Source organism: Cupressus sempervirens, chromosome 1 (assembly GCF_028749045.1).
Source record: "Cupressus sempervirens isolate cs-2001-9-10 chromosome 1, ASM2874904v1, whole genome shotgun sequence".
Classification (NCBI taxonomy): Eukaryota; Viridiplantae; Streptophyta; class Pinopsida; order Cupressales; family Cupressaceae; genus Cupressus; species Cupressus sempervirens.
Window position 1 is genome coordinate 11,841,807 of NC_143118.1, and position 15,497 is coordinate 11,857,303.

At 37.1% G+C, this 15,497-nt stretch overlaps 1 protein-coding gene across 2 annotated transcripts in view; it reads right to left on the reverse strand.

The window, feature by feature from the left end:
- Positions 1–15,497, reverse strand: part of LOC149575908 (ATPase GET3B-like) — a 149,152-nt gene that overhangs the window by 19,275 nt on the left and 114,380 nt on the right. For both annotated transcript variants that reach the window (XM_089815953.1, XM_089815950.1), the window contains exons 8-10: positions 10,725–10,802; positions 10,505–10,603; positions 9,929–10,063 (exon numbers count right to left, since the gene is read on the reverse strand). In XM_089815953.1, coding sequence (XP_089672079.1) covers positions 9,929–10,063; positions 10,505–10,603; positions 10,725–10,802 — 312 coding nt within the window. The remainder of the gene's footprint in view (positions 1–9,928; positions 10,064–10,504; positions 10,604–10,724; positions 10,803–15,497) is intronic.

The following is a 15,497-nucleotide window of genomic DNA, read 5'->3' on the forward strand; positions in this document are numbered from 1 at the left end:
AGAAGCTTCTAGAGAGTGCATTTTCTAGAAATACAACAAATTATTGTATTGGAAAGGGGGAAGCTTTTAGAGAATGCAATTAAATAATATTTAATTTCCTTCTAGAAGCGTGAAGAAAAAGAATAAATAGAGGTGAGAGCTTCATTGTTAATCATCTGATTATTGTGAATTGCATTTGATATAAAATTGGGAGAAGAAACAAAGGTTCCAATTTCAGTCAACCATTGGAGAACGTCAACTCTTCAGTGTTGCAACCATTTAAGGTGGTGAAATATCCATTGAATTTGGTATTCAGCAGAGCTTCAATTTAGGAGTTCTATTTGTGCTTAAATTGGAGCATACATTTATTGTTGGCTGCTACTGTACGAAAGAACGATGCTGCGCTACAGTACTTATGCTTGATTCATCTCTATCCTTGGGCACCACTATTATCAGGTTCCTCTTGCAGCTATTATTAGTTAACATTGTAAATTTTTTAGGGCATATGCTTTTGCTGTGATAATTCAGAATCAAATTTTGGCAACATTGTAATCATTATTGTAAGCCATTTGTCTTGGCAAACTCATAGCAACATTGTACATGAGAATGAATTCAATAAAGGAGATACATGTTGCATACCATTTGTTTCACGAAATGTCCATCTAATAACATATATGATCAGCATGATAGTTGTATGTCAATTGTTTGTCAAAATGTCAATTGGCAGTAGGTATGCATTCCATATCTAGTTTCCATGTATATGCATTGAAAATATCAAAAAAACTGCACTTGCATATTAGTTCATTGTAAGAGGCATTGTAATATCATTTGCTAACATTCTAAAATTCTTAGCATTGAAAGGCAGCAATACAAGTGTTTGACAATATTCCTTGAGCTAAAATTAGTCAGTTTGCGCAAGGGATATTACACATGTGAATTGTAACGTTAAATTATTTAACACAAACATTATATATTAAGGTTCTATAATTTTTATGAGCATGTTTTTATTCATTTTTTTATATGAATATTTAAAATTCCCCTATATATTTAAAATTTTCCCGATTTTTTATATAGTTGTTCCCATTGTCGTTCCCCGCTTCGAGAAAAAAAAATCCATCTCGGAAACTTGCTTCCCGGTCCCCCTGTCTTAGAAACTTAGGGTAACATAGCTATATATCTGTGTAATTGAATTTTATCTCACATATACACTTTCTTTCTTATATTGTGTCCATATTATCTAATGATTATTAATTAGTAAAGAATATTCAAATCCTATTGAATCAAAAATTGTAATGTCCCCATTGGTTGCCAACACCAGAATTTCAGGGACTAGCCTAATATCGGATCCTCGTGGGCTAATGAGGATGGTTAGAGGGTCTTCTGAGGATTGATTCATCTCCAACATTCAGTGAATTATGGATTTGGCCTTCGTTCGATGTCATTTGGACTCCATTTGCCATACTTATTATGTATAGTAAGTCAGGGGTAATAGAGATGGACCCTTTCTATTTTTAGAAAGTGTATTTGGTCACTTGGGGAATTATGAGGAAAGATTCCTATTTCAGACGACATGGCAATCAGACAAGTATTTCAAGAGATATTAAAGTTCAAGTGACTTAAGTGATTTATTTAAATATTTTATTGTTATAAAGTTATAAAGTTACTTAAGTGACTAAAAGACAAAATTGGCTTTTAATCCCACATTGCCTAGTTTGTGTCTACCCTCATATTGAGGTTATAAAAGTGTGGAGCTACATTGGGATGGATACCATGAATATATGATATTATTCAAATACAAGGTTGCTTAAGTGTGGCTAGTTGCTTTGAAGACGAAACCTCTTAAAGACAAGTGTGAGAGTTGGACGTAGCCCCAGCCTCTCATTCGTAACTTTTCATTTTCAGGGTATAACTGTATGGTGAACTTAAATACTAATCGAATCAGCCTCCAAGAAGTAACTATAGTAACTAGCGCTAGAAGTTTTAAATTTTGATTATAAGGAGATTAGGAAATTCAAGGACAAACCCAGTTGAAGTAAGTCTAGTCTCCAAGTTTCAGTCAAGGGATGACTACTAAACAAGTGTCGTTGGAGTATTAAGTGCGAACGGTAACAACAGGTGTCTTTTCTAGCCTCACGGCAAGAGGCAGCTACGGGTAACATTGCGTGGAGGATAGACAAGGAGGCCCGACTGTTGTGGATGTTCCGCTTTGAGACAATAGACCAAGTATCGCGTGGCAAAATCAAGCAATCACGGGCTTGGCAGGGATTGTGAAGAACTGTGGAGAAACATTGTGAGGCCACAGTCAGTGTGCAACTGTTGGCAACTACATCATCAAGCAGACCTCTTACTACAGTCAGTATTCCACCTATAGGTGCATTCCCAATAGCGGTAGTCTACACAACAAATCGGACCATCTCTGCTCCAACATAGTGGTAGCATCAATCCATTACAAGTGCCAGGTATTAGCATGGGAACAGAGGTTATTACTGGCCACTACAGGGGCACCATTATTGAACCATTAATTTGTTATGCGAAGTGTCGAGACTATAATATCTGAACTATATTGGTTATCATCGTGTATGTGTTATTGATTAATGTTGTTATTTGTTAGCGTAACCATTCCTTGAACATCTGGTGCATTCTTATTGTGTAAGCAGTATTATATCTGCTATTGAAGGATAGTATAAATTTGGGACTGTTATTACCAATACTTTCACATTATTTGCAAATTCCTTTTGCCATATTTTTGCATTTTCTAGAGTTAGATTTACTGGCAGCAGTATCAAAATTCCAGACCTGGGTTACATGCCAATTGTTTAACAAAATACCCCAAGTGGAGATTTAACTATTTTTTATCATTTTAAGCTCAGATAATTACAATGGTATTAGAGCTGGTCTTCCTGCCAGCCTGTGGATTTATAACAGAGGCAAATTTTTATAAGGGTTTATCAAAAACAATTTAAGTTGAGAGATGGAGATTGTTGAGTGAATGTGTAGAAGTTTGTCTGTAAATGCAGTAGTGCAAAATCATAGTTTTAAGAGATAGTGGTATTGTGAATTTTGCTACCATCAGAGAGGTAATAAAAGCCAAGAGCCAATAGTGCTATGAAATGAAGCATTGTCCAATAGCAGGTACAAGAAAGAGGAAGTGAAACACGTACAAGACATTCAAATGGCTAGTAATGAGAATGAACAAGGATAGGAATTGAGGGAAACTTTGAGGGCTATTATAGATGGGCAGAACAATATAGCCACTACACTTGAGCAGCTTATAGGTGCTATGCAGCATTTAGCTCCGCCTCACAGGGCAGCCCCAAGTCATCACAGTGTTGGTGGTAGTGTGGCAGGATCACCCCGAGCTACTAGGTCCCCCACACGGAACACTGACAAGCCTTTGATGCCCGTTGTTAAATGCAGAGGAAGAGGTAGCACCACCCGCAGCACCAAACTTGCTACTAGATAACGTTATGGCAATGTACAATGAATGAGATTTATTCCTCGATCCAGTTAAGTAGAATTTGTCCTTTGTTCAATACTTAAATCAAAAAATGGAGAGCTTATTAGATCCAGAGACAGTTGAGAGGACAACGAGGTATACGATTTCTGCCTTTAGAATGCCGACATCGAGATTGCAGGGAAGGAAACTTGAGTTTTCCCCGACAAGTGTCTATGATGCAAATGTACTTGTATTTAGTACGAAACCTACTAGTCCTATCTATCGTGTTGATGATGAAACCAGTTCACAGAGATCGATAGATGTGTTAGTACCTTTGGTGGATAGCGACACTAAGCTTCAACACGTTGAGGCCCCTAGAGTTGTTGCTATTAGTGCAAAGACAATTGATGCAGTTGTTACTACTGATACTTCAGGCTCTCTTGAGGAGGGAATTATTATTGGAGATTTGTATGGGAGTTGTCATAGTGTTGCTCCAGTACAGGAGGCAATTGCTTCCTCAGGTGGGACTGAGGCATGTATGGAGTCAACTAGCTGTGATGCCAGTGATTTGGGTGTTACAGCGGAGTTAGTAGATGTGGGTTCATGCTCTAGCATTATTGATTCACAGCCTAGCATAGAGCCATGTGTGCAGAGTCAATGACGGCAATTGAGACTCTGTTAGGTGATGGGGATGCAAACAGTATGGACACCTCTGGTGATTTGTTGGATGATGTTATGATTTGCACCAAGTATGATACCCCTTATCAGATGTTGTGTGATGACCCTTATGAGATTTTGGATGAGTTCCAGGATCAATGTTTACAGGATCTTACTATTGAGGTGGAAGCTGAGACATGTGGGGAGATTGAGATTGCGAGGGCTTCTAATTCTTCAGAGGAGTTGTTTGAGGTACATAGTAGTTGTATCTCAAATGCAGAGTTGTGCAAGGACGATAGCACATGTATGAGTGATCTTGTGGTGGACAGTTTTGATTCAATTTCCTATCATAGTGCAATTAGTGAGACACAGAGCTTGCATAGGAGTCTGGGGTTACAAAGGCATCATATTACTTATCCGCTAAAGCTGAGTGATAGTGCATTTCTTCATCTCTTGATCATTATGATGCTATTCAGCATATGCTAGCTACATCTAGTTGGGGTGCCCCTCTGTCAAATAAGCACGGTGATAGTAGTCATTCTCTAGCAAAGGTTTATGCGCTTCGTGATGCTGTTAGGATCTTGAAGCAAAGTTATTCTCAGTTAGTTGATGACAAAGATTACCTTTTAGAGTGGGGTAGCACCTACTATGAGATGTTGGGGAAAGGGGAGGTGGTTGAGCTCACCCGAGAACTTGAGGTGACAATGGACTCTCTTCAGTATACTCAGTTGGCTCTTTAGGAGTCACAGTCACAGTTGGGTGAAGTTACCATGGAGTTAGAATGGGTACAATCAACACCAGCCACAAACCCTATTCAATTACATATTGTGGTTGGTGGTGAGTTAGCTTCTACGGTTGAGGATGAGGGACGTGATGATGTGGCGAACATATTTGTCCAGGATATGAGTATAGTATGTACAAAGGGGGCGAGAGCATCAGCGGAGACAGGTTCTCATGGTGATTTGCTTCCTTCTATTGGAAGTGAACGTATTTCTTCTTTTCATACAACTGGTAGCATTGGACAGTTGGCATTGTCACATTTTCAGAGAGATTAGTTGTGGATTGCGAGAGAGCAAATTGATGCTTCCACATATAATTTCTACTGTACTGAGTCATTCATGGAGTATTTGCTTGAAAGCTCATATTTGCGAGAGGTTTCATAGAGTATATCTAAGGGTGCTCTCATTTGGGGCTCTTGTGCTATTCGACGATTGGTGACAAAGATTGTAGAGACCTTGGCTACAATGCTTCCCAATAGGGATTTTGTGGTTGGGCTTGATGAGAGGGTTGCCCAAGATCCAGCCCGACCAATAGTTCAAAGTCAGAGATTGGAGCCATCTTCTGATTTCCAGTTTGATGACGATAAGCCCTTGATAAAGATTAGGAGTTTTTATTGGCATTACACTGTGAGGAGTGCTCATCACTTTTCTTTTGACCCACAAGTAGAGGACTTGGTTTTTAGTGTTATGGATGGTGACAGAAGGTTTGGTATTCATTACACTCGCAGAGGGCGTACTTCTCTGCTAATGAGGGAGATTCTAAGATATAGGGTATTGTGAAACAGTTGGACGTGCTAGTGAATGAGATGAATCAAAATCACAAACGAATAACCCAACTGATTTCAAAGTGAAGATTTGAGCAAAGAATGATATCACTTTTTCTAAGAACAGAAGGTGATGATACAATTGCAGCTTCAAATTTGTGGGACATTTCTTATGAGACACTGCATGAGTTGGGCACAATTAAGGTGGAATGTGATGAGGATTTATGTCAGGTGAAGTCAGATGATTCAGTTGTTGCCATGAGTTCCCTTGATCATGTATTTAATGGCGATGCAACGATAGTGGGAGTAGGAGCATGCGAGGATATTGTCATATCAGCAGCCACTTGTGTCGGTTGAGCCATCCAATGAGGAGTTTAGCAATATGCATGCAGTTGTATATGTGTGCTCTGATGGTAGTACACTTGTTATTGTTGATGAGGTGAGCGATGTAGTAATAGAGTTATGTTATACTATTGATCAACAAAGTGTTGATGTTCACTTCATGAATAATCCTACACTTGACATGGATGCAACATTGTCTTATGCCAGTCCATTGTTTGAGGTTGATGTTGATCACTCACCCGAGTGGAGTTGGGTTCAGTTTTCACCATCTGTAAAGATTCAATTTGTGTTGCGGCAATTAGTAATGTTCTTATGTCCACAGATTTGGACGTGGCTACACCTATGGTTGATACAACTGGCATGAGTGCATATGGTTCTCTTGTAGCTACATCTCTTCAAGGGATTGTTGATCTGAATTCCAGTCCAGTTTATATTATATGGGTGAGAACCAGGATGAAGATATTTCTTGTGGGGGATTCTTCTGGTGATATTCTATCTCCTACATCATTAGCACAAGTTTTGAGTGCTATACTGTAGGTTATGTTGTTGGTCCTAATGATGTTAGTGGTATGCAGTTGGTTCAATGTTAACAAGGGTGTCACGTACTACTTCATTTGGGATCCAGATGGAGGTTGGAGTTCACTATTATTGCTAGAAGGAAGGACTGTAATGTCCCCATTGGTTGCCAGTATCAAAATTTCAAGGATTAGCCTAATATTGAATCCTCGTAGGCTAATGAGAATGGTTAGAGGGTCTTCTAAGGATTGATTCATCTCCAACACTCAACAATTTATGGATTTGGCCTTCGTTCAATGTCATTTGGACTCCATTTTCCATACTTACCATGTATAGTAAGTCAAGGGTAATAGAAATGGACCGTTTCTATTTTTAGGAAGTGTATTTGGTCACATGGGGAATTATGAGGAGAGATTCCTATTTCAGACGGCATGGCAATCAGACAAGTATTTCAAGAGATATTAAAGTTCAAGTGACTTAGTGATTTATTTAAATATTTTAATATTATAAAGTTATAAAATTACTTAAGTGACTAAAGACGAAATTGGCTTTTAATCCCACATTGTCAAGTTGTTTGTGTCTTCCCTTACATCGAGGTTATAAGAGCATGAAGATACATAGGGATGGATACCACAAATATATAATATTATTCAAATACAAGGTTGCTTAAGTGTGACTGGTTGCTTTGAGGACGAAACCCCTTAAAGGCAAGTGTGTGAGTTGGACGTATCCCCAGCCTCTCATTGGTAACTTTTCATTTTCAGGGTATAGCTATATGGTGAACTTAATTACTAATCGAATCAGCCTCCAAGAAGTAAGTACAGTAACCAGTGATAGAAGTTTTAAATTCTGGTTATAAGGAGATTAGTAATGCCAGGACAGACCCAGCTGAAGTAAGTCTAGTCGCCAGGTCTCAGTCAAGGGATGACTAATAAACAAGTGTGGCTGGAGTATTAAGTGAGGACGGTAACAACAGGTGTCTTTTCCAGCCTCATGGCAAGAGGCAGCCACTGGTAACATTGCATGGAGGATAGACAAGGAGGCCCGACTGTTGTGGATCCTCTGCTTTGAGACAACAGACCGGGTATCGTGTGGCAGAATCAGGCAATCACGGGCTTGGCAGGGATTGTGAAGAACTGCGGAGAAACATTGTGAGGCCGCAGTCAGTGTGCAACTGTTGGCAGCTACATCATCAAGCAGACCTCTTACTACAGTCAGTATTCCACCTGTACGTGCATTCTCAGCAGTGGTAGTCTATACAGCAAATCAGACCATCTCTGCTCCAGCATAGTGGTAGCATCAATCCATTACAGGTGATGGGTATTAGCACGGGAACAGAGGTTATTACTGGCCACTACAGGTGCACCATTATTGAATCGTTAATTTGTTATGCAAAGTGCTGAGACTATAATATCTTGACTGTATTGGTTATCATCGTGTATGTGTTATTGATTAATGCTGTTATTTGTTAGCGTAAACACTCCTTGAACATCTGGTGCATTCTTATTTTGTAAGCATTATTATATCTGCTGTTGAAGGATAGTAAAAATTCAAGACTGTTATTACTGATACTTTCACATTATTTGCAAATTCCTTTTGCCATATTTTTTCATTTTCTAGAGTTGGATTTACTTGCAGCAGTATCAAAATTTCAGACCTGGGTTACATGCCAACTGTTTGACAAAATACCCCAACTGGAGATTTAACTATTTTTTATCATTTTAAGCTCAGATCATTACAAAAATCTGTGTAACCATTGTTATAAATGTCATTGAATGGAGATACCAATCAAATTATAACTATTATACAGATTGTATTATCCACAGTAATTGGTATTACCATTTAATGTTCATGCTGATCAGCAATTGTTATTAATATAACATAATATCATTATTGACCCACCTGTATAGTGGGAAATGCATTTTTTGATGAACAGGACTTTCCAAAGTCTCGGGCTATACCAAGAGAATTTTCTTTCCTCCATTCTATTTCTTTTAGTGCCCGCACTGAATAGAGGTGTAAAATTTATTGGATAATTAATTAAAAGTATAAATGCTCTGGCCGTTTACCGATAAAAAAAGATGATTTTTTGTCATCCTAAAGGGAAATAGGAACCTTCAGACTCATTTAAATAATAGTATTCACTATTCTTAAAGTGTACAGCTGCTTCGACTTCAATATATTCAGGAAAATATCGCATATACATATGGTACGTTAACTGGTAACAAATTAATGTAATGACATAAAGTCCAGAATTAGTTTTATGCTATCATGTCCTTATAATGATAAGATAATGAGGAGACCCCTAGCCTATTTCTTTATCTCCTGTAGGCTAACGGATAAAGTTAGGAAAATAATCTAATAACAATGTTTTAAATTAATCCTAGCAATATTATTTGAAAACATTGTAAAAATACAGCTTACAAATTTATAATTTAATAGTTAGATTCAGTGATCCATTTAAATAGGACATGAAAAGACCTTCTGTAATGTTTTTAGATAGGAGCTTTTAAAGCGAAGGGAATTATAAAATTGGGTGCCAAACTAGAGTTAGAGGCAATCACTCAAAGGAGACGATTCATTTTTATGAAATCAATTCCCTTCTTCCATAACTTGTACATCCATGTTCATCTATTGTACTTGAAGAAAAACCTTTGGAGTGCACAACTTCATAGAACAAAATTATCCTGATTCCCAGGCGAAAAATAGAGGTGGAAAACTCTTTGTTCTTTGAGGAAGCTTCATCTGGGAATCACATTTGTGCTGATAAGTTTGCAATTTCATTCTAGTTTTGGCAGACGATTTCGGTGAATTGACAGGGAAAAAGGTGAGAATTCAGATTTAAGTCTTATCTCCCATAGTGTTGGCTGCTGTTTTGAGAACCACCAAACAGCATCCAGCAACTACCTTCATCTGCTGTGCTACAATATTAGGAGGCCAACCATACCATTGGGTGCTCTGCAACACCTTCCTCCAACAGTTCCATGATATCCTTTAATTTCTGGCGTGACTGTACAGTTGCTATATAATATGTACCAGTACCACCATCTGTACTTTCTATTCAACTCCTAATTGCAGCAATTATTGTGACTTTGATTGCTGCTGTCGTAGGGAATAATAAATGGTTTCTGCAGCTGCCACTTCAATTCATTACCGTTATTTTGAACAATGTATGCATAGGGGTGTCTACTGTAAATTTGATATTTGCATTAGTAGATCTAAATTTTATGATTTTTTAGATTGCAGCAATGCTAATAACCTTTGATGTGCAAAAGAGTTTCAATAATAAATATTGATATTTAACACTGTTATTCATTATTTCAGTAATATCCTAGAATCACATAGAAAAGAGTCGCAAACACATTGCAGTGTCTAGAGAAATATTGAGAAGGGCCATTACATATGCATGATCTTTGCCAGGACTAGAACAATATTCCAGAATAGGAAGTAATTACCTTTCTTTTGATTGCACAAAATTTGCAGTCAGATGAAGATGGTGGCAAAACTTGATTAACAATAAGCCTTTTTACAGGAACATTTTCCTTCTCTAGTGAAGCTCGCAGTCTTGAACTCTCGCTTACAGCCATAACCTATTTGTAAACAACCATGGAAAATAAAAATTAATGCATCTGCAATTCTCACATTATAAGTACTAGTTTATAGGCATTTATAAAAGGATGGCAATAAAATCACTGAATTACTATCCTTCTCGTTACATTTCTTATTCATATGGTTATTCTCCAACATGTTTAAAAATGTTGGAGAGGCCATCATTTTATATTATATTGGGTTTCATTATCTATTGCTCTCTTATTTTAATTATGGACTGCTTTTTCAAAAAACAATATTTATCCTCCAATGTTTTAAAAAGATTTAAGCAGTTTTTGGCAGGATCTATAAGGTCAAGATGCAACTGGTGAAATCTGGAAAATTTTCTAACCCCTAGTTTCTATTGCAAATGCAGTCTTTATGCATTAATATATGCAGATATTAATGTTTGAATCGTAAAGCAAAAGAAAAGACATAAATACCGTAGGTATTGTAACAATAACAAATTCCGTAGTCTCTTTATCACGAAATAATTCTCGAACCATTGCCATCCTCTCTTTGAGTTGCTCTAGTTTGCCAGTCTAGAAATGCACCATATTGATTGTCAATATATTGGATAATAATCATTAAAAATAATGACAAAGTCTGACTAAATCCTTGATTGGAAAAAAAAGATGCATCATTTACAAGTTACAAACTTACAGCATTTTCACGTGCTTCGCCACCTTTACCAAACACAGACTTGATAGCATCGGTAGCTGATGCCAACTTTTGCTTTAACTGACAACAGGAGAAAAAAGATTATCATTAAAAAAGCCTAAGAAAAATTTGATTTATATTCTTATTAAAAAGGCATCACAATTTCTCTCTCAGGTATCCACATGCACATCCATACATGTCTGTCCATCAAAACATCACATTTAAATAACACGCATGCACGAGTGCACACACACTCGCACATGCACACCTATAATGCATACATGCGCACACAAGCTCACACATGAATGTACACACACATGCATGTGCGCACATCAAGAATAGAGGGATCCTCTTAACAAGACTTCTTTGTTTAGCATATAGCATTGCCTAGGATAGATTACATCTTTCTAATATTTAGTCTCATTTAAATGTCAATAAACAAACAGTCAAATATGCCAAAAAACAAATAAACAGTCAAGTAGACCAAAAATAAAGCTTAATTGCCTGCACATGATAAAAGAAGTGTAATTCACAACACTGAATGTGGCCAAGTCACTACTACTACACATTACCAATCGTAGAGGATTCAAGAGTAATTTAAAACTTAAATGTCTGAAAAAACTAAGAAACAGGTAAGAAAACGTTGTGCTTTCTCAAATTAAGAATATTGCATACATATGCCAAAAAAATAAGTAGCTACATGCTAGAAATCAACAATAGTTACTACTACTTATTATGGACAAGTGTATACATACACATTATTGTGATATTGAGCCAATATTCTAATAATCCCCTTAATGACAAAACCATAAAGTTAGGAAAAACATAAAGTTTGCCCACAAATCTGAGAAAACTATCAAGACCAATAAAATCAGCAAGCTACGCCTGAGAAGTGCAAAACTAAAGAGAAATGTCTTCACAATAAGTCAGTTGTTGAATATAAAGATGATGAACCTTGCTATGTTGCTTCAAATACGATAACCAGATTCTTCACCAACTTCAATACTCCGTAATTGTTACAAAAGAAGAGGAGATGTTGAGGAAATTGAAAATTTGTCAAGATTCTTTGTAACCAATGTGCTTCACAAGTAGCACTCACAATTGTTTAGCATTCAGCTTTGGTGGAAGCTAGAGTTATGGTTCGTTAAGACTTTGACATGAAACAACTTCCAAGCACAAGGAGAAGATGCAACCAATGGTGCACCATTGCACCGTCAAGTATCAACTACCATGTCTATCCAATCAACCCAAAAATTGATGTGTGTGTGTGTGTGTGCTTGTGTGTATGGTTGAATGTTGTAGCTATGCAAACAAGGGGGCCGTCACTATACAGAGTTCAAGACTTGTCATGTCCCCTTGTTGAAATAGTATTAATTAATAAATTATAATAGTTTAATTAATAAACAATAATTGTTAAATTAAAAAAACATTAAAAATAATTAAATATTAGTTAAGTCCAACAAATAGTGAAAACGCATGGATAAAAAGTTGTCTCCCTCAAATGAGAGGTATAAAAGGGAGAGATGAGAACTTCATTTGGGGAAGGGGGGGGGGGGAGGAAGAAAGAGTGGAGCACAAGAATTAAGGAGGTATTAAGGGAAAGTAAAGGGAAGAAAATAAGGAAGTTACTTTCAAAAGGTGAAGGCTTGTGACTCTTTGAAAGGGTTGTAATTATGAACGTTGTGACTTTTTGGGCAGGTTGTAGTTATGAAGGGTTTGTTGGAAATATTCAAGACTATGCTAGGTTACTGAGAGGGGAGGGGTGAATCAGTAACCTCTAAAACTTTATCAAATTCAGCACTTTATAGCAATATACCAATTATCATCTATTGATCTAATTGCATGCATGAGAAACTAAAAACATAAAACATCCATAACACTTGAACACAATAATTTGGTGACCAGAAACCTTCCAAATAGAAAGTAAAACTGGGGTGGGGATGATACCCACAAAACTTCAATATTGCAGCATAAAATTGGCCTGTTAAGGCTTACATTGATCGCTTTTGATGATCTGCCATGTTAGGAGCAATTAGGACTGCTAGATCCACCTTGTTGAAGGATTTACGAACACATAATAAAGTATGCACTCTGTTAAGAGATTTAAGAAAGACCGTTAAGTCTACCTTGTGAAAGGATTTAGACTGATTCACTTGTTAGAATGAAATAGTAGATCTCTGACTTACAACTAATTTGCTGATAGAGATTCTTTGAAGTACTGATCACCTTTTGTGATGGATGTCTCTGTTGTTCCTTTTCTGATATGGCCTTCAATATATACTTTATCTGCTGCTTGATTATATCCACATTCTTACATGATCATTTTTTTGCATACTACATTGGATATGATACAATACATTATATATATATACCAATCCAATTTACAAAATTACAAAGTCGGCCAATATACAAGCTAACACCAATATTACAAAGTCGGCCCAAATGAAGACACTCGGGTTCTGAAGATTGACTTGGTGAAGTTCTGATACTCAACGTCCACTGTCATTACTCGGCATCATCATGCATTCGGTAGAAGTAGAAGCTCGGTCCATACTAATCACCTCAGAGTAGTCTCAAACTTGGTCTGCACTGGTGGCTCGGTAGATACTGTGTCACTTGTCATAAACTAAATCACTCGGTAAACACTAATAATCATACTGCTCAGTTAACACTAGCTTTATATTCCATGAGAAACTACAAAGCTCGGTAGCCACTGAACTGCTCGGGTTGAACTGCTAGACTTCACATTGCCTGATTCTACTCGATTTGAACTGTTGCACTTCACACTAACCGAATTCCCTTGGTAACCACTGGAATGCTCGGTGGCCACTTAGAATTAGTCTAGAAGACTCGGTAGCAACTATAGAGCTCGGTGGCTACTGAATTACATGGCAAACACTATAGATTGTTCAATGAGCTCAGTAGCCATACAAAATCTGAATAAGTGTTGTCACTCATAACAAACTTGACTGATATGTCAACAGGGTTGTGTCTCTTTGAAAGAGGGACGCCAAAAGGTAAACATGATGAAGAGGTGTGAACTCTTCCTCACACAAGAGATAAAGGAGAATGATGAAATGGAATGTCGGAAAAAAGCAGTTGAGGAGAAATATAGTAAACTTAAAGCAGAAGTATAAGGAGGAATCTGAAATAAGAATTAAGAGGGAATGAAGAAAATAAGAAGAGAAAATGTGGATCTTAAATGGGATATGTGCAGATTTGAAAAGTAGTAAGGACAGATTTGATATTGAGAAATAGGTCAAGATTAAACAAGGAATGAAACGGGCAATATTGTTGCTAGAAAGATGTATCTTTTCACAACCAACGGGTATGACCCTTTTATAAAGGACATTAACAAATGGAAGGGTGTGACTACCTAACTCAAAGGAGCTATTAAGGAGGAGAAGGTTCCATTGAAAAATAAATTAATAAAGGGGAGATCAATTGGGAGAATAGTATATTATTCTCAAAGGCAATAATGAGAAGTGGTATTAATACCTCGTAAGATAGATAAGTCCTAGAGTGGAATGGACCATGCTAGATCATATAAAGGAACTAAATAAGTCTTGCAGTAAAATGAACATGGGCTACATCATACAAAGGCTAGGGAATAAGGCCTACGGTGGAATGGGCATGAGTTACAATATATAAAGGCACTATTGATGAAGGATATTCCATATAGAAGAATTAATGTGAGAATCCATATATAACCATATAGCTAAATTATATTACACTAACAATATAGTCTGTTTACATATACTTGTTCATTATTTGGTGATGCAGAACCTAAATCAAGGTGTACCTTGTTAAAAGCCATTTTAAAGGTAAAATTATATCTCTATCCATCTTACAGTTCTTATTTTAATGAAATTTGTGATCCTAGGGCAATCCCAAAAAGGGGACATTACAAGGCTGCAATTGTACAGTCAGAAATGTACAAAGGATAGATCATATGTTGGAAATAAGAACTGTCATACGACTTGGAGGACAATGCACATGCACTTGGCATTGATTGTACATGTGAGAATTCGACCATATGAGCATTACTTTGTGCCATACATGAGTTGTTTGGGAGCAACATCCATCTTAGTCTTGCAAACTAGTCACTACAATGATATTAGAATTGGTGATTTGGCCATCCTGTTGGGTAATGGATGTAGGTGTACACTAGTAGATACCATTAAACTGACAGAATAGGTAACCACATGATCCTACTATTGAAGTCATAGCACTATAAAGGGAGCTAACCATGAGCCAAACTCAACTCAACAAAACCATGGTTAGAGGGGAACAACACCAACTCATGGAGGAGATTTTCCAAAAATTAGACAAAGAGAGAACAAATGGATAACAAAAGAGACACAACAATAGTTTTGTCACGGGCAGAGAAAAGACTTGACATTCACACTCTCAACGATTGATGCTGCCATTTCCTGAGAAAACAAAAACACCTCGTGGAGAGTGAGAACTTACTTTCCACGAGTTGCAAGAATAGCTAAGACAAGGCTGGAGGGATGTAGATATTGAAGGAGATATATCCTTCAAGAATTATGTTGATCTATGAATGAAATACTCGAGTGGCAAGAATTGTAGCAACTACAACGATGACATCAAGCAAAAGATTAAAAAAAAAAATTTATCATCCTTTGACAGGACGGGCAATATCAAGACAAGTGTGGGTACAAAAGGCAGATACTTGCTTCCAGCTTAATCTAATGCCTAAGGATGAGGTGATCAAATTTGCAGCATTTCATCTAGAAGGGGTTGCTCACAAAT